General features: G+C 43.7%; 5 protein-coding genes across 5 annotated transcripts; 1 reads left to right on the top strand and 4 right to left on the bottom strand.

Moving 5' to 3' along the window:
- Window positions 1-10,108: 10,108 nt before the first annotated feature.
- On the bottom strand, window positions 10,109-12,730 carry HETIRDRAFT_150371 (Esterase/Lipase). Its single transcript, XM_009548448.1, has 14 exons — window positions 12,503-12,730; window positions 12,254-12,444; window positions 12,132-12,196; window positions 11,977-12,029; window positions 11,848-11,922; window positions 11,778-11,785; window positions 11,648-11,713; window positions 11,517-11,586; window positions 11,193-11,460; window positions 11,038-11,143; window positions 10,927-10,978; window positions 10,621-10,871; window positions 10,530-10,567; window positions 10,109-10,475 (listed from the first exon to the last, which is right to left on the bottom strand). Exons 1-14 carry the CDS (start codon window positions 12,676-12,678, stop codon window positions 10,233-10,235), a joined length of 1,662 nt encoding a protein of 553 aa, XP_009546743.1. The 5' UTR covers window positions 12,679-12,730; the 3' UTR covers window positions 10,109-10,232.
- A 5,816-nt stretch (window positions 12,731-18,546) lies between these two features.
- On the top strand, window positions 18,547-19,117 carry HETIRDRAFT_317685 (uncharacterized protein; the record flags this gene model as incomplete). The annotated part of the gene is made up of 2 exons (XM_009548447.1): window positions 18,547-18,653; window positions 18,712-19,117. 2 exons carry the CDS (start codon window positions 18,547-18,549, stop codon window positions 19,115-19,117), a joined length of 513 nt encoding a protein of 170 aa, XP_009546742.1.
- A 613-nt stretch (window positions 19,118-19,730) lies between these two features.
- On the bottom strand, window positions 19,731-22,251 carry HETIRDRAFT_101324 (Esterase/lipase/thioesterase; the record flags this gene model as incomplete). The annotated part of the gene is made up of 16 exons (XM_009548446.1): window positions 19,731-19,985; window positions 20,053-20,090; window positions 20,142-20,392; window positions 20,448-20,499; window positions 20,559-20,664; window positions 20,720-20,987; window positions 21,043-21,112; window positions 21,172-21,237; window positions 21,301-21,308; window positions 21,361-21,435; window positions 21,493-21,524; window positions 21,577-21,585; window positions 21,640-21,704; window positions 21,755-21,939; window positions 21,999-22,137; window positions 22,212-22,251. The coding sequence occupies 16 exons, from the start codon at window positions 22,249-22,251 to the stop codon at window positions 19,731-19,733; spliced, it is 1,659 nt and encodes a 552-aa protein (XP_009546741.1).
- A 901-nt stretch (window positions 22,252-23,152) lies between these two features.
- On the bottom strand, window positions 23,153-25,528 carry HETIRDRAFT_45002 (Esterase/lipase/thioesterase; the record flags this gene model as incomplete). Its single annotated transcript, XM_009547502.1, has 15 exons — window positions 23,153-23,404; window positions 23,458-23,495; window positions 23,548-23,798; window positions 23,864-23,915; window positions 23,968-24,073; window positions 24,135-24,402; window positions 24,463-24,532; window positions 24,590-24,655; window positions 24,714-24,721; window positions 24,775-24,849; window positions 24,900-24,927; window positions 24,979-24,991; window positions 25,053-25,117; window positions 25,171-25,364; window positions 25,416-25,528. The coding sequence occupies 15 exons, from the start codon at window positions 25,526-25,528 to the stop codon at window positions 23,153-23,155; spliced, it is 1,599 nt and encodes a 532-aa protein (XP_009545797.1).
- A 125-nt stretch (window positions 25,529-25,653) lies between these two features.
- HETIRDRAFT_418129 (uncharacterized protein) lies at window positions 25,654-25,959 on the bottom strand (the record flags this gene model as incomplete). Its single annotated transcript, XM_009548445.1, has 1 exon — window positions 25,654-25,959. The coding sequence occupies one exon, from the start codon at window positions 25,957-25,959 to the stop codon at window positions 25,654-25,656; it is 306 nt and encodes a 101-aa protein (XP_009546740.1).
- Window positions 25,960-25,994: the final 35 nt, after the last annotated feature.

The raw sequence follows: 25,994 nt of genomic DNA, 5'->3' as shown, positions 1-25,994 counted from the left end.
CTGAGGCATTGCTGAGCCCTGTGCCTGCCAGTAAGTTATGCTGATGCAACATCACATCTACAGACATCATTGTGTATGGTCCGACCCTCCTATGTGACTTCTGCTTGCACACAGCCCATTCAGCAGCTTTCCCGGTCAACCCCATAGTATACATCTATAAATCACCTAAGTGATTGAAGAACTAATAGATGTGCTCAACTGGGTAGCTATTAAGGCATTTACATGCAGCTTGCTTTACAGTGTCAAACTTTACCTTATAGACTTCCCAATACCTATATTTATACTAACCCCGGTACTATAGAAATATTAATACACCATATATGGATCCTAGCTAGTAAGATTATCCCCTTCATCTTTAGTATTGGAAGAATTCCTAATAGCTAACTCTGCATTAGGCTGCTGATTTTAAAGGCCATTTATATACCTTTTTCTTTTCTTTTCACTAGAAGGGAAACCATGGTGGCAAGGGCTAAATATAATATTTAGAGTATCACATATAATAGATTGTTTATTTTTTTCTGTCCAGCACATTTATTTTTAACAAACCAATTGTCATCTAGAAAAAACTCCTCTATTAATTAGATCCAATTATTCAAAATGATAATCTAAGCTAATTAGAATATATTATCCATGATCAATTAAATAATCAAATCTGTAAGTAAATGTACTATCATAGTTCCCTTGGAATCTACAACCTAATTATAATTTTATATATTCCAAATCCAGATTGTATGAGTGCTATAATCTTATTTTTACCATATTCTTTATTTTTTATTGGTTTACTATATTATTGTTCAGTATCCAAATTCAAATATCAAAAGCCCTGATTTTTAGGGTATTTATTGACCCCTTTGTATATAAAATAGGTAAAAGATAAATATATAAGAAAATCAGAAATATTGAGATTGCATTATTTATATCAATATATTTAGGTTACCAGATAAATAACTTAGATCTTATAGCTTAGTGGTTTAGAGCACTAGTTTAGAGTGTGTAGGCATAAGGTTGTTAGTTTAATTCTAGAAATGGGCAAGTTTACTATAAGGTGTAATTCTAGTTCAATTAGTAGGCTTTGTATATACTTTATAATTAAAAGTGTAGTAATAGTAAAGAAACTATATGAATGGATTAGTTAATATTTTTCTGGAAATCCATATGATAAATTAGCTTTAATTAGCTCTAATTAGACCTTATAATTTCAGAATTAGAAAAGGGGTAAGCCCAAAATCCTTACTAATAATTAGTAAAAATTTAGCTATATTTATGCTTAACTATGGTTATATTAAGCCACTAGGCTTATTACATGCTATAAGTACTAAGAAAAATTCTCTAAGCTATTTAAATAATGACTATCTAATGAATAAAGACTATAGCTCTTCTTTATACTTGTGCAAGAAAGTAAGAATCACTATTGACTTTGTCTTTAAAGAGATAGAGAAAATAATTCTCAATAATTGGATGATAGTCATCTAAAAGAGCACTATCTTTTCTAATCCAATAGATGACTTCTAAGAGATTCTAAGAGATGACTTGAAAAGTGGTGTATTCTTAATATATAATAGTAATATAAGAGTGTATCTGGAAAATGCCTCTCTTGACTAGCATTGGAATCTTAAGTTATAAGAGCATAATTGTATGAGCATCAAGAGCCTTGTGCATTAGATTCCAGAATTGTTGTATAACTGTCAAATTTCTGGACACTATATATCTTGGAAAGAATGCCCAGCACTGGTGATCTCAATAGTATTTTATAGCTTAGGCTAAGCATGATATGTGCTTAATAGTACTAGAGATTAGCAAGAGTGGCTATGATAAGCTAATGGGAAGTTACTGTGGGCTGGCATTGTATCCTGGTGCTAGTACTGCTGCTAGATGAGATAGTGAGGGTGAAGGAAGTAATATGGACTATATCTTTTTGTATACAATTTACTTGAGAGTCAAGGCATTTGAGCTAGTTAAACATTCTAGACATGGTCCAAAGCTAAGTAGTGCTTTGAATATAGGTTGAGGACTCTTACCTGTCTACCTAGTGCTCCTAGCTAGACAATATTTGGCAATAGCCCCAAACCTGCCAAAGACCAGTGTAAAACATACTAAATATTCTTTGTTACATCAGAGAAAAGCTCTATATTAAATTAACTATAGTTAAGCATAAATATAACCAGATTTTACTAATTACTATTAAGGATTTTTAGCTTATGCCTTCTTTAATCCTGAAATTATAAGGTCTAATTAGAGCTAATTAAAGCTAATTTATTATATGGATTTTCAGAAAAATATTAACCAATCCACTCCTATAGTTTCTCTACTATTAATATACCTACAATTATAGAATATTTATAAAGCTCATGAATCAAAATAAAGTATCTTAAACTTGCCCATCACTAGAATTAAACCAACAATCCTATGCCTACATACCTCAGACCAGTGCTCTAAACCACTAAGCTATAAGATCTAAGTTATTTACCTAGTAACCTAAATATATTAATATAAATAAAGCAATCTCAACATTTCTGATTTTCTTATATATTTATCTTTTATTTATTCTATATATAAAGAGATCAATAAATATCCTAAAAATCAGGGCTTTTGATATTTGAATTTAGGTACTAGACAATAATATAGTAAACTAATAAAAAATAAAGAATACAATAAAAATAAGATTGTAGCATTTACACAATTTGGATTTGGAATATGTAAAATTGTAATTGAGTTGTAGATTCCAATAAACTATAGTAGGATTGACAATATCATATTTACTTATAGATTTGATTATAAAATTGATTATGGATAATATATTCTAATTAGCTTAGATTAGTATTTTGAATAATTAGATCTAATTAAAAGAGGAGGTTTTTTTAGATATAAATAAAAGATGATCAATGAAGATATACATATGGAAGGCAATGCTAATTATAATTGCTGCTTGCTATACAATAGACTAGAAGAATAGGTCAAACAAAATATCTTCTAATGTGGGAGAAATCAGTTGAAAAGTGACAGGCATTGTCTTCTTTGTCTCTGGCCTAATTGAAACACTATGTTTGTAAGTGGACACAAGGCTTTATACTTATTCTTGTATTTTTATTTTGATCTGATATTGGTCTAAGTGCACCAAACACAATATGTTTTATACATTCCTACATACTGTAAGATTCTAAAATTAGAGCATAGTTGCCACAATTAAGAAATGTATTGGTTTTTGAACCGGCAAATAATAGGATGGTAATATACTATCAATGACTCTGTATGCAAAAACACAATACAAAATACATTACTAAACACAGGGTAGGTAGAGAGCTAACTTTACTATAAATATCAAGAGACCTTTGTAAGTTGCAAGATAGAGTATGAGATATATACTATAAGATATCAAAATATCAAGTAAGATAATGCAAGGCTATATGAGAATGCTCTTATATGATACAAGGTGGTGGATTATATATCAAGGTATGAGTGACCAAGGCAACTTTAAGGGCAGCAATAAAGGCCCTGATAATAGCAGCAATAAAGGTAATAAGTAATAAGTCAAGTAAGACAAGAGTGATATTAATGCAATGTGATATGAGCAAGATCTTCTTGCAAAGTTGAGCTCTAAACAAAGGGGTATTTGAAACTAGTATATTACAGTGTCATAGGCAGGTATTTATAGTAAGTCAAAGTGAGCATAGTAAATGTGAGCTTATAAGGTAAAGTAAACCAATATTGCACCAAGACTATAATATAAAAAGATAAAGAAAAACCATGCACAGAGGTGCTCATAGACTATGAGGTTCTGTTATGCTATGGTTGAGAGACAAAGTAATATTTAGTAAAGAGGTATAGTGATAATATACTAGGGGTGTCTCTAAGTGCTGGACACAATACTAAAACAACCTCTAGAGTAGGGAGTGCTAGAGCTAGTATCTGATATACAAAGAATCATTAGTGATGACTTTAGAAATTAAAGGTACACTGAGAAGCAAAAGGAAATGTGAGAATATAGTGCCTAAATAGTTTTGGGACTGTGCTGGACACTGACCAAATGTTTGGTTGGTCATGTTGGGGATTTGGTTAGTAATGAGAAAGTAGTGCTGCAACTGATAATTATGTGCTTTAAGAGCCATATGGGACTCTGACAATATATGAGGGAGGACAAGGGGTATGAGCAAAGAGATGAGTATAAACACAAATGAGGCTGAATAATGAGGATGACAACTTTTTAGGAGTTGATGAAGACAATTTCAATGGTTGAGACAAGTGCAAATGAACTCTAAAATATGGGGTGCAAAAGCTGGTTTATTCCAGAGTTGTGTGTAGGTTTTTATAGTTAACTGAGCCTCTAAGTAAAATATCAAACAAGAGATGAGAGTAAATGTTGAACAGGCACTAAGCCTTAGCAAATAGAGAAGATAAGAAGATGGGTAAGATATCTATATGGGTTCTAAAAGTGATAAGGTAGAAGTTAATTAGTGATAGTGAACTCCTGACTGTTTGGTATCCATTGTCCAAGTGTAGGTAGCAGGAACAGGCATTAGAGAACCAATGAAAATAAAGAAGAAGTAATGTACAACTAGGGTGGTCAAGTAATAATACAAGATCACATTTGACTGACCATGCAGAAGTCAAATAGATAAGCAATAAGGACTGACCAACTCATAGAGCACATTGGCTGACATGGACTATTAGCTCTAATCTCATAAACACCTATTATAACACTCCTGTATAGTCATAGTAAGTATGTAAAGTGTGGACAAACTAACCCAAGTGCTACCAAACATTCTTTAGTGGCTTGTGGTTAGTTGGATAGGGACCAACTGTGTTTGGTATGAGTTGGCATTTTTAGTATATGTCTAGAGCTGGTCAGCTTCTTCTCAAAGTTTCCCAAATACCTCTCTTAGACCCTAGCACAAGTGCATGCTCATCAGCATGCTAGTGCTTGTAGAACTGCAAAAATGGGGTCTCAGCAGTTAGAGAGGTAATGCACTCATTAATAGATCTTGCATATATGCTTAAAGCATCCTGGCCATTGACAGAGTTTATGAGAATATTTCTGAAACATAAATATAAGTTCTTAGTCTGCTATGTCTCTACAGTTGTTGGCATTGTTAGTTTCTAGACATAGTGAGGCATGAATAATATGGTCCAGTGTTATGATGCAAACAAGTTTGTGTCTTGGCAGGATAATTTCCAAGAATATTCCATAAGAAGAAATGACTATGCAAGTCAAGTCTAGGCCAATACAAGGAATATTAAAAAAGAATAGGAAATTGAAGAGCAAGATAATTCAAGAACTACTGGTAGTCACATTTGTGCATTACTCCCTCATATCATGTCCAATAACACCTTTATACACTCATCACTCTAGGGTACATTCCCTTGATCATTGTTTCATTTTCATTGCCATATAGTGCTTCAATAGCCACCACCACTGGACTTCCATCTAATAATTGTCCTATTGGGTCTATGACCTGACTTGCTTAATGTATCTACTATCTTTCCACCACCTTGCTCTTTCATAACTATTCCCTATAAATCCACATGCCACATCAATATTACCTCCAATGCTCTTCTAGCTCCATCACCTTTAAATAAGCTACCAATGATGTTAATCCCTTCTGCCAAAGATGGAATTCAACTGCCACTAGTCTCAGCCAGAGGAGTACATCTAGAAAAACACCCCCTTGTATTAGCTCTGGATTATATCTAATAGTGTCTAAAAGTATCTAAAAGTGTTAATAGTATCTAAAAGTGTCTAATTTCCTAATTGGGAGCAACACATTGTGAGCATTGGATTGGTTTCTAATTTCATGATATTAGCACTAATTCTATACTAAGAAGTCTTTAATTATTAGTAGGAAATAGTAAGTACTACTGCTCTATCAGTGAGAAGGTAAAGATGTGGCACATTCTATACTATTTCAGCATATTACTCTCCTTCATATATGCCTATACCATTATCTTGTAGCTCTTTTGCTGACTTTCCAGCTGCTTTTATAAGGGATATAAAAAGAGAAAAATGTGCATTGATGCCCCTAGCCACTTTGTTGGCAGCTTGGCAGCTGCCACAAGAGGCTATGAAGACCTAGGTACCTTGTCCTTGCACACAAGATCATTAAAGTTGTCATTGTTAGCCAATGCCTGCTACTGGTCATTATAGGATGCAACATGTGGGTTAGACTTAGGGATATGCTATATGCAGCCTTATAGACCTTGTCTATTAGTATAGTGGCTGATACTGTCTTGTGCAGCACACAATCATCATCACTATTGATATTACAATTTTTAGCACTATTTATATTGTTCATTGCCTTGTTATACAGAAGATGCTCAAACTTGGTATTTTCTTCTAGCTATTAGGCTGTGGAAAAGACAGTCATATTGGTATGTAGTGCCAGAATCATATATTTGCCTGCCATATGGGAAATATATGCATTAAGCATATTAAGATCACCTCCAACAATCTTGTGCTTATTTATATATAGGCATGCCATACATATACCCTTGTCCCCACCCTCTACCTCACTAGTGGCTATTTGGAAAACCCTTCTCTCTTATTGGATCTTGATTATTCATAATCATGTTTTTGATCAAATTTGTAAATTCAGGTAGCATTGTCTATACTAGTAGAGTCCCATTGAATATTACACTCAATCATAGTTTTACACATTCTCAGTCCAAATTGTATAAGTGCCATAATTTATTTTTATCCTATATAAAGTGTATTATCGATTTTCCATTGGTTTATTATTTTCTTAGCTGGTGTTTAAACTAAATCTTGAAAGACCTGACTTTTTAGGTATTTATTGACCTATTTATTTATAAGATAGAGGAAAGATAAATGTTAAATAAAATCAGAGATGTTGAGATTGCCTATATTATGTCTACTTATTTAGATTACCAAGTTCATATCTTAGACCTTATGGCTTAGTGGCTTAAAGCATCTGTCCTGGGTGCTTGCATACATGAGGTTGTTGGTTCAACTCTGGCAGAAGGCAAGTTTGTTATAAGGTATATTCTGTGTTTAGGTATTGAACTAGTGCTCTAATAGACATGACTTTATAAGAAGGCTATGAGAACTGTGATGCTTGATTTATTATGATTTTTCCGAAATTTCAAGTTATAATGAATCCTAATAATTCCTAATTTAGGAAAATTATGTCTAATTAGAACAGGTTTAGAGGGGGGGTAAGCTAAAAATGTCTAATCCTAATTGTTCTTAATTATGCATAAATAGAACTAATTAGAGCTTAATACAAAGGGGTGGTTTTCCAGATGTATCAATAGAAGTCTGTGGCCTTCCTAGAAAAGAGGGAATTTGGTTAGAAAATGGGGTTTCAGTGGATGTGATTGAAAAAAAGCCAGATGGTAACTATGAGTTTACAACTATCATTTTTTCCAAAATAGTCTAGTGAGATAATCATATTGCTATCTTTGGTGGAGCAGGCAATAAGCAGCAGTTCATAATGGTGACATCTACTTTCCATGTCAACTCTCCTCCCCCACTTGGCTATGTGATATATCACACATTCAGTAAGTACATTCAAGCTCTCTTCAGCTCTGACCATGAATGTGTTCCTGCATATAATGGCAATGTCTTGGAGATTTCAAGGTGAGCATTAGTAAGGGTGGGAGGCATGATCTTTCATCAATTTGCTAGGCCATGAATACTTTATCCATTCATGATTCATTCATAATTCATTAAGTTCTTATTTCTTTAGTCCAGTGTTTCTTGTTTATTTCTTTTCCTAAAAATCATATAGTCTTGACATTTCAAGCATCATATTTTCACTTGGCTCTAGTTTTATGCTTAGGATGTGGATAGACAATTTAATCTATATTTGTGAATATATGTAGCTGTCTTTTATTAAACCTTGACTTATCAGGGACTTAAAGTATCTATATTTATTAACAAAGCTGCCTTGGTACTATTTTGATAGACCAAATGAAGCCTAAAAGGGACTAGAGTGGAGCTAAACTAATTCAGACTCTTATAGAATTACATGAACCTTGTGCACTTTCTAATATACTGAGAGGCTTTGTAATGGCTTAGTAAATGGATAAGGAATTAAGAGGCTAGAAAATCTAGAGCTGCTCAGGCAACTAATGGAAAATCTGGAATAATTCTATGCTATGCTCTGGAGGAATTTGGGAAAGCCTAATCTATTCTAGTTTAACCAGACACTTCATTCTAGAATCTTTAGCACCTAGATATATTTGTAAATACCAAAATCCAGGTCTTATGCACAGCCTCTCCAGAAACACATAAAAGAGGAGTGCATATGCCCTGAAATGCAAGCAGTTTGTTGCCCATGTTGTTGAAGTTGCTCTTGCCCTATAAAGTGATCTTTACTTTGTAAGGCAGTCTTCACTAATCACTAAAGTCTCTGAAGTTAACACCAAGTATCTTCTGATAAGTCTAAAGCTGTGTTAGTCCAAATGGGATGTTGAGTTAGTTCTGAGTCTAATCTAATTAGAAAATGTCTGAACCTATATTAGTAAGGAAGCTCTGAAAACACCAAGTTCAACACTTATTAGTCTGGCATCCTGGTCTTGTCTCTTCATTACACTCATCCTCTAGATTCTTTCAAATGGAAAGAGTCTGAATTCAGGAAAGTATTTCTCATGCTACTTTACCAATCCTAACACACAGCACCTTAATGGAAAAACATACTTCACAGCATGCTGGTAATCACTCTCTTAGGATCCATACACCTCCTGATACAGGCACACAGCTTTGTATAGTAAGCTAAACTGGTACCACTATATAAACAAAGAAATTACCCTCAACAACAAACAACTAGGCTACTCTGGGAAAGGAGGAAAACCTGAGTCAGTCTAGGTAATGATTATTTAGAATTGGTCAGTATGTCAATCGGACTATTTCCCACCCTCCAACTTCAAAGTGTCTTACTGCATGACACTGGCAATCCCATACCTTATGGTGATCCAATATGATTGATGTCTGGGCTAGGGTTCTGTGAGTAATCCCTGAATTGCTAACATGTTAATAACTTATGTTATTAACATTGTTATTAACACTGTTACTAACAGGCCCCCTCCAAGGGGGCACAATATCGATGTTAATGATTTTAATAATGTTCGAAATTGTATATAATGATCAGCATTTGAATTTACATTGAAATGTACATATTTGGGCAAGGACCAGGTGGAAATATTGAAGGTTGTGGCTGTACAATTATGTCTTCCCTGCAAAATAATAGTTTGTCTGGGAGTGCAGAGTCAGACGACAACGCGGATGGCCAACAGAGAGGACCCCCATGCTAGGCTTCTGTGCTCAATATCGTGCAAGAGTTCGCAATCCGTGAGGAGGCCTTCGTGGATCTGCTATCTGATACTCCTAGGTACACTGCCACGAGCCCCCCCCCCTGAAGCTCCCCCTTCCATTCCCAGCTCCAAGATTGACTGGAGCTGGTGACTTCTTGTTATTAACACCACTTTCTTTATTAACATGTAAATAAATCGGTTCTTAACATGTTAATAATGCTTTATATACAATTGTTATTAATCTGTTATTAACTCATGTTAGAAATTCCTTGGAGAGGCAAATGTTATTAACATTTGTTAACAACTGTCCGTGAATTACTCACAGAACCCTAGTCTGGGCTACACTGTAGGAGACTTGCAAGTGAGACTCATGAAACCTACAGCAACCAAGCATGTGTTGATGTGAAAAGGTATGATCTCTATTCATTGGGCAAAAGGTATGCCCGATCAAAGAGTAGAAATGACATGATCACAAAGCTATTATAAAACTATGCCAGAACTTTTAGGTTTCCATGTCATTGATCCGGACTTGTCCACAATAGATGGCAACACTACAGAGTCCCTAGTCGGCAAGAGCTTCTGCTTTCAGCCAAATATTGGTGTCATCTTCAGGTCAGTTGGCAGTAGTGAAAGTGGGCCTTGGGTGAGGGAGAAAACATAATGGTTGAAGTGGACGAAAGAGTCAAAATGCGAGGAGGCGCCAGAATGAGGCGGCCCGTGGCCCGAGAGTGCCGATTGCGGTGCGAGCCTAGGCCTGCCTAGGCCCTACAGCTTACAGCCTCCTCAACTCTCCTGAGGCATTGCATTCATCAAATTCTCAGGCTGAACTTGTGCTCAATCAACCACCTAACCACATTGGTCTTGTTCAAGAGTCGTCTCTAGGGTCAACTCTACAATTATACTACATTGACAGACATATAACGCAGGTAAACTCTTTCACCGACGCGAGTGCTCGACCTACGATCTCAAAGAGGAAACTCCAGTGATAGTTGGATCAAGTACGCTATTCCTTGCTGACGAAAGGTATCCTGCGTAATCGCCAAAGGAACAGCGCCATCTTGGAAAGTCATGAGCTGCGGGGAACTGTTGGTGTACTTGGGCCAACCGATCCCTGTGGCTCCGTTCGGATCGAGATTGGCGGCGAAACGAACCAGGTAGTCTACCATGTCCCCGCCTGTGTAGACGTTCAACAGGTCCGAACCATGAAGCTACAGAAATCATGGGCATGCGGTATCACATGGGCAGCGATGCGGAATACTCACTGATCCGAGGTAGGGGAGACTCTTGAGGCGTTTGCTCACTATTCGCCGTCGGCATTGGGAAGTGATAGCGGAGAGATGTATGTCGACTTACAAAATGCCCACGTATTCTGTTTATCATAGCGATTTTGCAAAAAGTAGCGGCGTGGAGCTTGGAACACCATGTCTCCCTGCAAGGCAGCTAGCCGTTTGAACTGAGGCGTCAAAGCGTTCAAGTTGCCGGTGTCAAAGGGTGAGCCTTGGGTGACATTATCGGGGTAGAAATCCAGCAGCTGATCGATTTCATCGCTAGGAGCGCCCGCCAGATATACCTGCGACATATAGTCCTTCGTATCTTGGTCTGTACTGTGTAATCATGAATCAGTGGTTTGTGCTTGAACAGTGCGTAGAGTGTGCTCACGTCACGTTGGTGTTTGACAACGAGAATAGCGTTGCTTCGTCATCACAATCGCCTGATTTTGATAGATTGTGTTCAGAAAATAAACATCTAAGCGTCACCCTGCAAACATACCAGTGATGAAGGGGATATTTGCGACGCTTCCTTGTTGGACCAGATTGAAAGGCCTGTCCTGAAGGAAAACTCCATCTACCCGTGGAAGCCAGGCGAGGTTCAGAGACTGAACAAGATCAGTATCATTTAGCAGGTGTCAAAGATGGAATAATCACTTGGTAGGTAAAGATCATCGGCGAGTTGTCCACGGCATCCTTGAGAGTGGCGTATGGTAGATCGCGCAAGCATTGAAGAGTGTCAGCTGCTCCTGAACATCCCGTTTCATTCACGATAGCATCGTAATACTTCTGGCCGTGCGAGATGTCGCCAACAGGAATGGGTGAGCCAGATTGCATGAAGGCAGCGCGGAACAACCCTTCAGTATTTCCGCCGTTTGTCACCATGTGAAGTGCGACAGAGATTGCGCCGGCACTTTCTCCCCAGCTGTAAAAATTGAGAATGTGGGCGTGAATGGACCAGAGAGAACATTGGAAACATACATGGTGACTTTGCTGGGATCACCGCCAAATGCTCCTATATATTTCTGTACCCATCGTAAAGCTTCGCGTTCTGAAATTTAAGTATTGATCATACTTCAGTTGCATCGACCACCAACAACAGAGAGACGTACGATCTTGAAGACCAAGATTCCCAATCCCAGCGTCCTTTACTTCTTGACTGGAAAGAAAGCCGAAACCTTGAAATAGAAATGGTGTGTTCAAGCTCTTGTTTAGCAGATAATCATTCGTGTCTACACGTACCGGAGACCCTGTATTTTGTTTACCGACGTTGAGAAGGTCAGTTGGGCATGATTGCATAGAGAGAACGTACCGATAATTCATGCTAACATAAATGACAGGTTCTCCAAGGGTGATCGACTTCTGAACAATGACACCTCCATCGTAACTATAACAGAACGACGATGAGTTATCAAAACACCTCTTGAGATAAAGCACCTACGTTGATGTCCCTCCTATTTCAAATCCGCCTGCAAACAAGGAATTTGAGCGTGACTGGCAGAAAGAAACGGAAGAACTCGCCCCCGAAAATCCACTGAAATTAGGGACGAAAAGGTAAGACCAAAGTGCAGAATCGCTGATGTGATCAGTACTCACCACCACTACAGGGAGCTTCGAGTTTGACGTCGCAGATGCTGGCTTGACGACATTGAGTGTGAGACCTGAAGTGGTGTTTCATATCAGTATAGTAAGCAAGCATGTGCACTAGAGATACTTACAGTCCTCACTCGAGGGTGTGATGGCACTCCAAACTTCGTTCACGATGAAGTCGATGGAAGTTTGAGCCAAAACGTTGGTGACAGGAAGAGTAATTTTCTGTTGTGGGCATGCAGGACCAAATGCCGTCACGTTCTGAGTTCCCGTATATGGCTCCGTTGGCTCCGGTAAGCGAAATCGCAAGTCCCCAGTTCTGATCACGTATAGCAACGTGACGATGAGTTATTACTTCGAATGTAGATGGGACCTACGGTGGTTGTGCGAATGGTATGCCAAGGAATCTGGACACCGAGCCGACTGTGGCGCCCACGAAGGTCGCATTGTCGAGCTGCACTGTTGGCCCAGTTGCTCTTGCAGTAGAGACAGCAGTGGTCAGTCCAACACCGAAAGCCAAAGTGGCCACGACGGCATATGATAGACGCGACATCAGGCTTGAAGACGCAGCTGAGTGGACGTACACAACGAGGACGATGTTGGTTCCCATACAATCCACACGGACGCAGTATAAATACCTCTACGAAGGCGGACAAGTATTGGCCAACTGACAGCTTCAAGAATAGGGGTGCACTCCCAGTAAGACGGCCCAAATCCATGTTTCCAGCCTTACGTAGGTAAAATGGTTTTGAAGTTCTATTTAAAAGTCCTGCGGAAGATGCGACTTGGAAGCGCAAGGTCTCCCATTCTAGTAAGTAGCGTCAACAAGCCACAAAGAGCCATTCCAATTATAATCTCGCTAACGCTGACGATATTTGATGAAACAGCGTGACTAGTCAAGCCAATCTGACTAATGCAGACTGCTTGGAAAGATGCAAAGTTGGAAGCTATAAGCCCTATGAGTGGAATGCTCAGATTGTTCTCGAGATATATGAAACCCCTACGCACCTTCGTCTCATCTTTGATATAGAATCAACAATAACAACGTGCGCCATATGTCAGCAGGAGGTGAGGATACTCTTGTAACATAAGCATCGGGCACGGAGTCAGTAATTTTCCCGTAAGCAATGTTCGAGCATGAATTCACTGCAGGAATGTATTGCGCTGCTCGACAGTAGCCGTCATGGGTTTCAGGTCACTGACCTTGTAAATGAACTAGCGTGGTGTTGAAGGGCTTCGGTGCCAGGCCATACTGTCAGCGAATGACTGTCAGATTCAATCTCATGCCTTCAATATCTTACACGACAATGATTATTACGCGAAAACCTGTGCAGGCTCGGCGCAGACGAGGGCACTGTGAGAACACAACGTGAGCGTTCGATACCAGACAGCAGAATAATTACACGCAGAGTATAGAACTTACCTATGAAAGGAGGAATCAACAGGCGTGTCGCCGTGCCATGCGGGACGCACATGCTCGGAACGCCACGGAAAAGGGGTCAAACAAAGGGTTCTGTGGCGTTGTCAATCTACCAGCGTTTGTTTCTCCAATGACAGCGTTCAATCCGTAGTAGGTGCAGCGGGGGGAAAGAACTTTTGGGGAGCTAGAGCGGAGACCGGTCAATGAGAACTGGCATGACCTTAAGATAGGATGACTGTACAGCATGGAATTTGCGAAATGCGATGTCGTTGAGAGTCCGCACGTCCGCAACTCAGCATCCGAAACACATCCTATAGGTGGCATAGGCATGATGAGGGCATGCCAGTTAGCTTGATAAATTATGGTTTGTTGCTTCGAAGTGTGTATAAGGTTCGCTCACAGACTAAAATGAACACAAAGCAAGGTTTTGTCCCGCTATGGTTGGTGTGTTGCTGTAGCTTCCGTGCGCCTTCTGTCAACAATGTAAATAGCTTGAAACGCAGGATGTAGGCCCATACTAGTCATGCACCCCAAAGTTGACATGGTGAGACTCAACAAGGTTATGTCGAGGAGACATAGTCAGCCTACTCATCGAGAGAGTAGGGATTCAGCGCTGTGAAAATCAATAAGAAGCGTGCGTTCATTCGTTTATTCAAGACCTGCGCGCGTTTCTGACCTGATTGTTGAGAGCTGTGCAGTGACACTGCAGTCAACACAACTTACAGCATGGAACCAGGAAGGGAGGCGTGTATACACATCAGTGCATGTTGATTGACATGTGAACCTCGCAGGAATTGAATCGTGTTTCAGTGATCTCATGGGAATCGAACCCGACTACATGTTTTGGACGAGACTTTGTGAGGGCACGACCCAAAAGGCCCATCATTCGTCGCGAGCTGGCATTAGTAGGAACTTTTCTATAATTATTACAAAAGACTGATATTCATTGTTTGATGTGAGTTACTCACTGGTTCAATACTACGATAGCGAAGGAGTTGCTCCGATGCTAGCAATGAGGTGGGACAAACTGTGATGACTGATGGTCACCGGACAGAGACGAAAGCGTTGCGCTGCAGGTCTTGAGATGTACGGCTTTGACTCATCGTAATTGGTGTTGGCGTGCGGAGCACTGTTATAGACACGCTTTGTCGCAAAAGCCCGAAACGAAGGGAAGCAAGCCAGAGCCGGATCGTCGCGCTGAAATTGAAAGTGACAGGATCACCTGATAGTCACCTGACCTCACCTGAATAATGTTGCGCGACACGGATACGAAACCCATCTCGCCGACGGAACGAGTGATTCTTCATCCCCATTCTTCGTCCCCCCGGAGGCCTCAACAGGGATCCCGATTAAAAGATTGCTCAAAAGATAGACACAGAGTTGCTAGACACGCGCGTCCGACTATATCTGCTTCCGCTGGCAGCATCAATATTCAAATATTCACAGGTGAATAATCGCATCTCAGTCTTCATAAGAGTCAAGACCAGGAAGTCTAGCAAGCACATCTCCCTCCAAATTCAGACAAATTGGAATGCCGCCGTCGATCAATACATCACGGAGGGCAACAATGACCGCTCAAGATTCGAGATCGAACGTGCCGCAAAGATTGGAGTCGGGAATGGAGCTTTGATCAGAAATTGCGAAGGAACCCAATGCTCCAACGTCGAGAGCAGCGGAGATGACAGCTCCCGTGCCTGCCAATGCAGCAAGTGTCATATCGTAAGCATGGCGACTTTACTATGTGCGCTGCTGTGAAGTTGAGCAACAACTGACAAAGTAATGCTGCAGTCTGTTTATTGCAGTGCCGATTGTTAGCACTCAGATTGGCCCCTGCATAAGAAAATATGCGGGTCTGATACCCACATGGGACAGATGCTGCCGTCTCAGAAAGCTTGGGTACTCGTAGCATCAGGTTTCACCTTGCCCTCTCTCACGGAGGCTCTAGTTGCTGAACCGTCAGAAGCACTCCGTCCTGAACATTTTTGATTGGGGGATGCGGTGATAGGCTTTTTGCGACATGCTGCATACTCGATCAATGAGTAGCTAATTGTATCAGATTCTGCGGGTCATGAACGAATACATAGTCAATATGACAAAACTGACATCTGCGCATCGACACATACACATCGGACTCGCAGCGATTGCTAGACCGGCGGGTAATATCAAGCACTTTAACGAACTTCAACAGATACAAACCTCACATCCCGGGTGCCCTCCACAAGGAACGGGAGGTATCGGGCTGTATCGGGCCGCCGGTGAGTCGGTGTTTGAAAAGACTCGGTACGCAAATGTTGGCCGCTTGTCTCATCCACACCTCATTTCCACATGCGATCTGCGACATGGAAACCACTCCTGTGCGAGGATCATGGGAACCATTTAGTGAGGCTTCTCTTCGGCTGTGCTCAAGATACATGCGGTCAGAGCATCGGTCGCAGAAATCGGCTCGATCTGTCTGTCCTCGACGTGTTGGTCACTTTTGGCTTCGACGCAGATCACCTAGGCCTGTCTCAAATCGTACGAATTTATACTTCGCTTTTGTGGAGGGTGATGCTGTTGCCGCGTACGACTGGTTCAGAATGCGATGACCCATATCTGTCTCGCTATTTACGAGATGAGTATCGTAGGGAACCTGCTCGCCGCTTCGTCGAGTCCAATTCCCATCGCTGTCAAACCAAAGATAGAGTCAATAGATCTTCTCTGCGCCCCAGGTAGGTCGAGGTAGGTCGCCAAGATTCTCATCGAGGAACATGCACTGGAACACAAGACTTGGCACCTGTTCTGTGCACAACTGGTTGCTGATCACAAGTTTCTTTACGAACCTGACGCCCAGGCGGCGCATTTGTGCGTCTCGTATCTTGAGATACACGTAGCCAATGTCTGGCTACGTTGATCGGATCAGCATCATTCTTCATTCGTTTTCCGCGACTTTGCCCGCGCAGGTCCGGGTAGGGCTAACCGTCACGGAAAGCCTAGGTGAGTCAAGCTTTCTCTCGAGGTGAAAATGTGCTCGACTTATCTTGTGCGTAGCCTCAGACCTGTCAGCAGGAATATGAGCAAGTACATTGGGTCCAACATTAAACAGGATTAGAATGCAACCGTTGATAAACCCTTGGCGCCAGGAAAGGATAAACGGCTTAAATTTGAGATCGAATGTACCGCGAAGATCGGTCGTCTTAAGAACAGTGCTTTAATCAGAGATTGCGAAGACTTCTGTCCCAGCGTCACATCGTGAGCGAATATTTCCATCAACGCCGCATGGATTACTTTGTGCTCTAGGTTGTTTTCTGTAGTATCGAGTATCAGCGTTCTGCTTGGACGGCTTACAAGAAAGCATGTGGACGCAGCGAACAAATCGAGCAGATGCCGCTGTCTCAAAAAGTGACCATGCGTGTTTGCTCATATCTCCCCAATATACCTCCCCACATCGACGCTTTATCTGCTCATCTACGAGGGCCACCGTATTCTCGAACCTCTACTCTTAATGCGAAAGTGACTAGTGGAACCGCGTGCCACCGTTCGGCTTTGTCCGCGCACAAATTCCTATGTGGATCCGACCAACATGCTTCCTTCTCAAAAAGCCTTGATTGAGGCTCACTTGTCGCTGGAGCGGATTACTGCACCGAAATACCTGGACCGTGCGCATGATGAGTCAGGCTCATATGGGTGCCCTCGGGGCGATTGGGGTCGGACCAAACGCGCACCTCCTCTTGACCCTCACCTGTGCCATCGCTATCCACGTTCTCAGAGAATTTCTCTAGGGAAAATTGCATCATTCCGAAACCAGCCTTGTTTCTTTGCCTGCAGTGGCGTACTCAGTTTGAGCTATCGCCATCATCTTCATGCGGGTTTCTCCGTTTTCAAAGCCGCGACCACTTCATCGCATGCTCACCTAACTCTGCAATGCAGACCACTATCAATCTGTGGCGCATTCAAAATAGCTGAAACCCGGTAGGAATCTGGAACTCTAGAAGTCCATTAAATGTCTGATTCAAACTCATATTCACTCGCAGCGTTGCTGGTCTTCACGTCCCTCCATATGGATTCTGTCGTTAAACGACCACTTCTTCCCGATGAATATGTAAAGAACATATTGGATGCCTCGTGTATGCGCGGTTTTTCCTCTCGAGTGTTCAGCAAAACGGCGCAAGAGCATCGTGTCGCATGCAATAACTGGACAACGCCGTGTTCCCGTGATTATTATACTGCCTTCGGACCAGAGTCAGGACTGGGATCCCTGTCATTCGACCTCAAACGCACCCTTCTTCATCTTGCCGCTGCAACCAGTGATGTCCTCTGGGTGTCGGAGTTGATCAGGTTAGGCTCGACAATTGATAAAGGCGACAAAGACGGCTTGACCCCTCTCTGCTATGTCGCCGCCCAGATGGCATTACACAAACGCCCATTTTCTAAGTGGCTGCCTCCCATCTCTACTGCACAGCGACCGAGTACCGAGCTGAAAAGGGCTATTTTGCGCCATATTTTGGTTGCACGTGCCCTTGTCGAGCAGCATACCGACGTGAACGGAAGCTACGCAGATAACACGACATTCGAGTACGCTTGCTTCACGCAAAACTGGGTCCTTATCAAGCTCCCTCTGATGCATGGCGCAAAATCGACGGAGACGTGTTTTTCAGCCTTCGAGACAAATGCAGACAAAGAATGATTAGCCACTCTGATACAATCGACTGCATCCACTACTCGTCCTCCTCGACTTTGTCCGTGCCGGTAGAGAAAGCTCCTTCAGGATTCCCATATCGTCGAGCAGGAATACCCACTGAAGTTTCTCTGTGCCTGTGGCTCCAACAAGTCGTATCGCCGATGCTGCCATGCACGCTCGGCCTTTATAATGTAGAAGTGGAACCAGGGCTCGCAGTGTATCGTGCACTATCGCGCTCCTGAACCCTTTCCAAAGTTTGTTCAAACCTTTATGGCGCAAGAGACATCAGATTTGATAGACATGTCGATTTTGGATTCTCCTTGAGCCCATCGCAAAGCTACGATATGAAGGAATGGTGCTTGAGCAATATGACAGGAATGGCATCGTGCGGCTTGCTCGAGCCTGCATTCCTGTACGTGCTCAAACATATTGATCCGCTCATCATACCTCGGTCAGCCTTCCTATTCGATCGAAGTCATACTTCACTGACCATTTATCTTGCACGATAGACCCGCCGGCAGGAGGTTCAGCAAGCATCTAGCGCATGAACTTCAACAGAAGTGGAACGCCATCGTCGACGAGTACATTGCCATGGGTGAATTTCCGCGCTCGAGTTTCGAAGTCGAACGTGCTGCAAAGATCGGGTACGGGAATGGAGCCCTGATCCGAGTTTGCGGAGCAGAGGAGTGTGATAACGTTGAAGAGGGTGCAGACGACAAGTTCCGCTTCCGGCAATGCAGTGGGTGTCACATCGTCAGTTCATTTCCCGTCGTTGTCAGGAGTCGACCTACTGAAGACTGGTTTCGTGTCGTTCAGTCGGTGTGCTGTAGCTCGAAGTGCCAGCGCTCCGCTTGGCCCACACACAAGAAGGCTTGCGGGTCTGATACTCATCTTCAGCAGATGCTACCGTCCTAAACTGCATTGTTTGCAGACCCTGCACAGTATCTTATAAGCGGCGTCACCAGTGACGAACTGGCAGATTCTTGGTGGGATCAGATGCCCGACTTCGTTCGTGCTCAGCATTGACCAGTGTCGAAGTGTTGCCATGTACTCATTCTGCAGACCAGTTGTAATATCATCGTCCAAGGTCTGGTTAACGGCCGATTTTGCACTTCGTAGAGTTCAGTCTGGTACTGCAGCCCTTGGAGCAAGGGTCGCTTGGCAAATGCACAAGCACATGGATGGAAATGACGATCTCCACGAGCGCTCTTTCCGCATCAGTTTGTCTTCTTCGAATCGACTCAGCCAGGATTTATAACCCTCCGGAGTTACGTTTGGGATTGCCAGATGTAATACTGTGGACAATTAACGTTCAATGTTGAGAATATCATGCTGATCAAGACGTTGAAGATAAAGCCCGGGAGCTACGACATCGCACCCAGTCTGCGATGTGCACGCAAACTCGAAGGCAGTTTGAGCCTACGCTGATGACCCAAAAGTTTGAACGTATTTATCCTCGTTATTGACATGCGCACTCGGGGCAGATGAAGCAGATACCAGTATAGCGAAGAAGACTCCTGTGCGCTTCCTATCGTAGAGGGAACTCCAGCGACAATTGCGTGACGAAGTCCATAGGCTCCTTCCGGAAGGTATCGTTTGTGAGCGTGAGGGGTATAAGCCCGTCCAGCAAGGTCATCAGCTGGGGTGAGTCGGGCGTGTATTTTGGCCACTTAAGGTTCTTCCCACCATTCGGGTCGAAGTTGACAGCAAAACGGATGATGTACTCCTTCAGTTCGTTTCCGTCGACAGAATCATAGATTCCAGACAGGTCCGAGCTGTGATACTGAAGCAGACGGCAATTTGCGATGAGAAATCAGATAAAACATTGAACGGGCACTTGAAAGACGTACAGTTCCCAAAACTGGTGTCAATTTACCGCGCTTGAATACTAGCAAAGTTTCAACTCCATGTTAAAATACCGTATGGAAAGGATGCTCACGGAATGACCATGCGTTCTGTTTTCCGGAGCGCTGTTCGAGGAGGAACCGACGGGGAGCTTGGAAGACCAAGTCGCCCTGGAATGCCGCGAGTCTCTTGTATTGAGGGGTCACAGCATTCGCGATGCCCGTATCGAATGGCGAGCCTACTATGGGGTCTTCAGGATAGAGCTTGAGGACTTGGTCCACTTGTGCATCCGAAGCACTGGGAAGATAATTTGAGCGCAGATAATTGCGAGTTTGGTTGTTAGTGCTAAACAAGGGATGTACGGTCAGCAAAGATATTTTTTCGTTCAGCAAAAACCTACGTGAGGTTCGTTAGCGCAAGCGTGAACAGAGTCCCTTCGTCGTCGCAGTCTCCTGAAACGCAGGAAGCACAGTCAATATCCCTACAGTCTCAAACGAGACTGCTCCCATACCTGTTATGAAGGGTATATTTGCAACGCTTCCTTTTTGGACAAGAACCTGAGGATCTTCCGTGAAAATGTCACCGTCCACAAGAGGCAACCATTCCAGGTTCAGCGACTGAAGCGGAAACAGTCATGAGTACTACTATGTACCTGTAGATTGCTTGACATACCTGAGGAGTAAATAGACCTGGGCTCTTATTCGCGGCAGCTTGCAACGAGGCGAAAGAAACCCCTCTGAGGCACTGCAGCGTATCCGCAGCACCGGCACAGCCGGTCTCATTGACCACAGCATCGTAATGAGGTTGGTTGGTAGTTATATCACCGGTAGGAATAGGCGATCCTGATTGCATGACTGCGCCATGGAATAGACCTTGGGTGTTCCCTCCGTACGCGACCATATGAGAGGCAACAGAAATCGCTCCAGCGCTCTCGCCCCATCTAAAAGAGAAAATGAGATTCAGTGTTTGACGAATGCCAGAGAACATATACTTACATTGTGACTTTGTTAGTGTCGCCACCGAAGGCGCTGATGTACCTTTGTATCCAACGCAGTGCTTGGCGTTCTGCGACGCAACATAGAATGAGCTTGCATTATATGAACGTCGAAGTGGACTGCACTTACGATCGTGAAGACCAAGATTGCCTACACCAGCTTGCTTGACTTCTTTACCCCCGAGAAAGCCGAAGACTGTCATCAAGGAGAATAAACATCGAGAAGACATTTTAGACGGTTGTAAAGCTAGCAACATACGTGACAGGCTGTGAGGTATGCCAGTCAGAAGGTGCTTTGTCGAAGTAAAAACGTGCTTACCGGTAATTCATGCTCACATAAATCATGGGCAAGCCCAAATTCAGCGCCCTTTGCACCACGACACCACCATCAAACCTTTAGACAGATGAAGCTGAGTGTTGTAATTAATTGACGTTTGTCAACCAATCTCACCCTGCCGTTTGTCCGTTCTCAAAACCACCTGCATATCGGATGTGATTAATACAAAACATGAGTTGGCCAAATGTATGCACCTCCATAGATCCACTGCGACAAAGTTCAGTCTACTTCTGATAAACTATGTGAAATCAACTATCGTACCACAAGCACCGGAAGCTTCTCTCCTCGCGTAGCATTTGCGGGAGCCCAGATGTTGAGGCTAAGACCTACATTTTTGGTCAGAACATTGATCTAACGCCCAGAAACTTCTACGCACAGTCCTCGGCCTGCGTATTATTGACGGATGACGATGAAAGCGAGTTGAAGACTTGTGCTATGACCGGATCTGGGATGACGGCAGGAGATGCTTGTTGAGGACACGAAGGGCCGAACGCTGATGCGTTGTGAGTTCCCGAGTACGGCCGATTTGCCGCAGGACGACGGAATCGTCGATTTCCCGTGCTGCGGTAATCAACACCGCTGTAATTCAATGCTGCGTCCTCCAGCAAAAATACACGCACGGTGGTAGCGCGAATGGAATGCCCAAGAAACGCTTGACGCTCCCATTTACGGTGCCAACGAACGCGCCGTTGTCCAGACGCACTGTAGGTTGTGTTGCAGCAGCGGTGTCTCTGGCTGGTATCTTGAGGCCCTCGACGCCTAGGGACGCATCAATGACCAGACAGAGCGCTGTCAGAAGCGCAGTCGCAGATAGCTGCATGTGTGATCGATACGAGCGGTGAGGAGGGTCACAGCACGAGGCAGACGATCCATGAAACTGTGAGGAGCCTTCGAATATATATGTGGACTGCGAATTCCCAGTAGCCGTTTATCCGGTGACCTAAAGCCGCGATACTGACGTCGAAGGTGTCAGCCGGCCGCATCGGCTTCGAAATCTTGAAGCTGGGAACACGACGAAAGCCGGAAATTCATGGGCGGTGACCTGCGGTGACGCGGACGGCGGGACCGGGTGGAGCCTTGTGGTTCATCACTTCAGGCATCTATGTCCCTGACACATCGCATGCAATGTGTTGGATTTGGATCATGAAACATGAACAAGCACTGCAGGTCTCGAAACCCACCCAAGTATGTCGCCAAATTGTCGCCAACTGTTTACCTTGCTTAGTTACGTGTTGCACTAGCCCAGAAGAATCGGAGGAGATCAAGCAGGAACAAGTGAGATCGGCTCAGGCCCCTATCCGCAGTCTGTTCGCATCAGCAAGTCCCAAGACGACATCAGGTCAACCCGATAGAGCATAAGTAAGATACACAGAGCGACTATCTTCTGTGTAAGGTCAGTAGCACGAGGTTGTAGTGGTCGCGGGTGCAGATGTGTTCCCACGTTGGGTTTGGGCAGTCTCATCAAACACTGAACTGCTCGGCACTCGTTTTTGGAGCGCAAGTCTCTCATCTCTCGGACATCTCGGACATGTCAAGTGACATGTTCATGAGGTCTTCTCTTGGGAAAGACCCGCAAGAGAGCTGCTGTCTCATTGCATCCCCACGCTTGGCATTCTACACATGCCGTAAAAAGCTGGAGCCACAGATATTTTGAAAATGAGATGGTTAGTTAAGATTTACAATACTTATGCTGCAAGGAAAAGTCACAAATCGATCAAAATAGACAGCTCGTTGGGGGAGGCAGACCAAGTAGTAGAACGGCCGCGGTGCTATGTTAAATAGGGTGAATCAAGGACATATTGATCGCAAACTCGAGAGGTTTCTCTCTGTAGTTGTCATCTGCGATCTTCAGCGGGAAGAAAGAGCTGTCCTGGAAAATCAAGGCCTTCGGCTTCGAGAGGTCGTATTGCGGCCATGGAATTCCCAAACCCGTTTGTCCGTTGGGATCGAGGTTGTTAGTGAATCGAATCACATAGTCCTTCATTTCGCCGATTCCGAAAGAGTTGAGCAGATCCGTCGCATGAGCCTGACACTAGTTAGCACCTGATTGTTCCATAATATAGAAAGAAAGGAACACACAGATCCAACGAAGGGGGTATCCTTCGCTCGCTTGCTCACTGAAGAATTCCCGTGAGCCAAATCAAGGTCAAGCCGACGCGGGACACGCACCGAAGGCCCATGCCTTCTGCTTATTCGCCAGGTTCTTCAAGAAGAATCGCCGCGGGCCATGGAATACGACGTCTCCCTGTATCGCAGCAACACGTTTGAATTGGGGACTAATGGCATTCTCAAGGCCTGTGTCGAAGGGACAGCCCTGGCGAGGGTCATCAGGGTAGTGTCGGAGCATGAGGTCGAGCTGATCATCAGTTGCAGACGGAAGCATGTATGTTTTGAGATATTCATGCGTATCCCGAGTTGTGCTGTGGATTGTATACGAGGATGTCAGTGAGGTACATGTTTGGACATGGAAGGGGAATGCTCTAACGTGAGATTGATGGTGGAGATGGAGAACAGTGAACCCTCGTCGTCGCAGTTGCCTGAGTGGAGATTGTGTTTGACAAAGCTGGGATCTGAATCGCTTGAACGTACCTGAGATGAAGGGCACATTTGCAACGCTGCCCTGAAGAACCAAATGCTGCGGTGGAGCCGTCAAGAATACCCCGTCGACACGGGGAAGCCAGGCCAGAACCAATCCCTACCATTGCATTTGAGCAAACAATGCGAACAAGGCACTCGTTCCTTGGAGAATATCGTACCTGATAGGCAAAGAAGTTGGGCGATTGGTCAATGGCGCCTTTGAGTGTGGTGAATGGGACTTCGCGAAGGCATTGTAGAGTGTCCTTGCTGCGCTCGCAGCCGGTTCGCATCACGATGTCATCGTAGTAATTCTGTCCATGTGTGATATCGCCAACCGGAATTGGTCCACCAGATTGCATAATAGCCCCACGGAACAACCCTTCGCTGTTCCCTCCATTGGTGATCATCTGCAGAGAAACAGAGATTGCGCCTGCGCTTTCTCCCCAGCTGAATCGAGAGATCGTTCGTCAGTGAAACAGACTGATAAGACCTATTGCTACAACTGACATCGTGACCTTGTCAGGGTCGCCGCCGAACTGTTGGATATATTTTCTAACCCATCGTAATGCAAGGCGTTCTAGATGATGTGTAAAAGTTAACAGTGGCCATAGACATATATCGACTCGAGACTCACGATCTTGAAGACCCAAGTTGCCAACGCCGGCCTCCTTGACCTCTTTTCCGGGAAGGAAACCAAGAGCTTGAGTGGTGTCAAAATGTATTGATCAAATGCTGCAAGAAAATTGCTTTGTGCTTACCGGTGAGACTATGACGAGTCTGAATCAGCATACGGCATGCGCGCTGACTTGTATGACTTACCGATAGTTCATGCTAACGAAAATGATAGGTTGTTTAAGATCGATGGAGCGCTGAACAACCCCTCCTCCATCATACCTAGGGATCCCTTAACTTCTGAACTGAGAGATTTGTTTATTAAGACTCACGTAGCGGTACCACCAATCTCGAAACCACCTATATGAACGTGTCAGATTTAAAAAAAAGCGCTGCATAATGCAGACAGACCTCCGAAAAACCACTAAAAGGTGAGTGAGACTGATCAGAGCTGCATCCGTCTTATGTATCGCCAATTCACGTACTACGACCACTGGAAGCTTAGAGTTAGGGTTGGCATTTGTAGGTTTGACAACGTTGATGGTGAGACCTGTATTCACGAGCGTTAGGCGGTTCTTGCGAAGGGGATCTACATGTACTCACAGTCTTCGCTTTCAGGTGTCACAGCTTTATACATCGTGCTGACGATTGAATTGAGGACCTTTGATAAGGCACTATTGACCCAGCTGGGAAGAACCATGGGCTGCTGAGGGCATGAAGGCCCAAACGCAGTCGCTTTCTGTAAACCTTGATATGGCAGGAGAGGCTCCGGGAGACGGAACCGACGGTCTCCAGTCCTGGAAAACCATTGATCAAGACTCAGACAAACATTCGCCGTGGGCACTTACGGTGGGTATGCAAACGGAATTCCGAGAAACTGTTCGGTCTTGCCACTTGTGAAGCCGGAGAATGTTGCGTCATCGAGGCGGATGGTGGGCGCAGGCGATAGGAAAGGAATCATAGGGGTAGCGAGAGAGGCCACTGCCTGAGAGGCCAAGATGGCTGCCACGGTTCGCAGCTGCACCATGGTACTCTGAAATTGCGAGCCAAAAGAAAAAGACGCGAGAGGGCCGTGCCGTAATTGCATTACCTAGCCTCGTATTTATAGCCGCCAGATTGACATTGGTATGAATCCATAGAACTTAACAGCGAGCCGATTATCACGAGCGTCGGAGACATCTCCCAATGTTCTTCGCGTCCGCCATCAAGTCTAGTAGCGCTGGATTGGCAATAAAGTTGAGCAGGCTTCCATATATGCACGGACATCGCTTGCGTGACGTTCCCGACAAGCAATGCTCTCGGAGGACAAGAGTTGCGTATGGTACACCAGCGAGGTCGAAAGCGAACAGATAAACTAGACGTATCAGAATGCACAAGTATAGATCTTGTCATCAATCGCTTCGGTGTCTTGCAGCAGGCCCCAAAGC

This window comes from Heterobasidion irregulare, assembly GCF_000320585.1.
Source record: "Heterobasidion irregulare TC 32-1 unplaced genomic scaffold scaffold_05, whole genome shotgun sequence".
NCBI lineage: Eukaryota > Fungi > Basidiomycota > Agaricomycetes > Russulales > Bondarzewiaceae > Heterobasidion > Heterobasidion irregulare.
Note: the sequence above shows the minus strand (reverse complement) of the source record. Positions and strands in the feature narration are given on the sequence as shown.

Excerpts from the sequence above, each read along its gene's own strand:
- HETIRDRAFT_150371 (XM_009548448.1), bottom strand. The coding sequence starts at position 12,678 with ATGTCGCGTCTATCATATGCCGTCGTGGCCACTTTGGCTTTCGGTGTT. Across the intron at positions 12,197-12,253 it reads CACACCCTCGAGTGAGGACT|GTCTCACACTCAATGTCGTC; the intron begins GTAAGTATCTCT and ends ACACCACTTCAG. Across the intron at positions 10,872-10,926 it reads TTGTCAAACACCAACGTGAC|TACAGACCAAGATACGAAGG; the intron begins GTGAGCACACTC and ends ATGATTACACAG.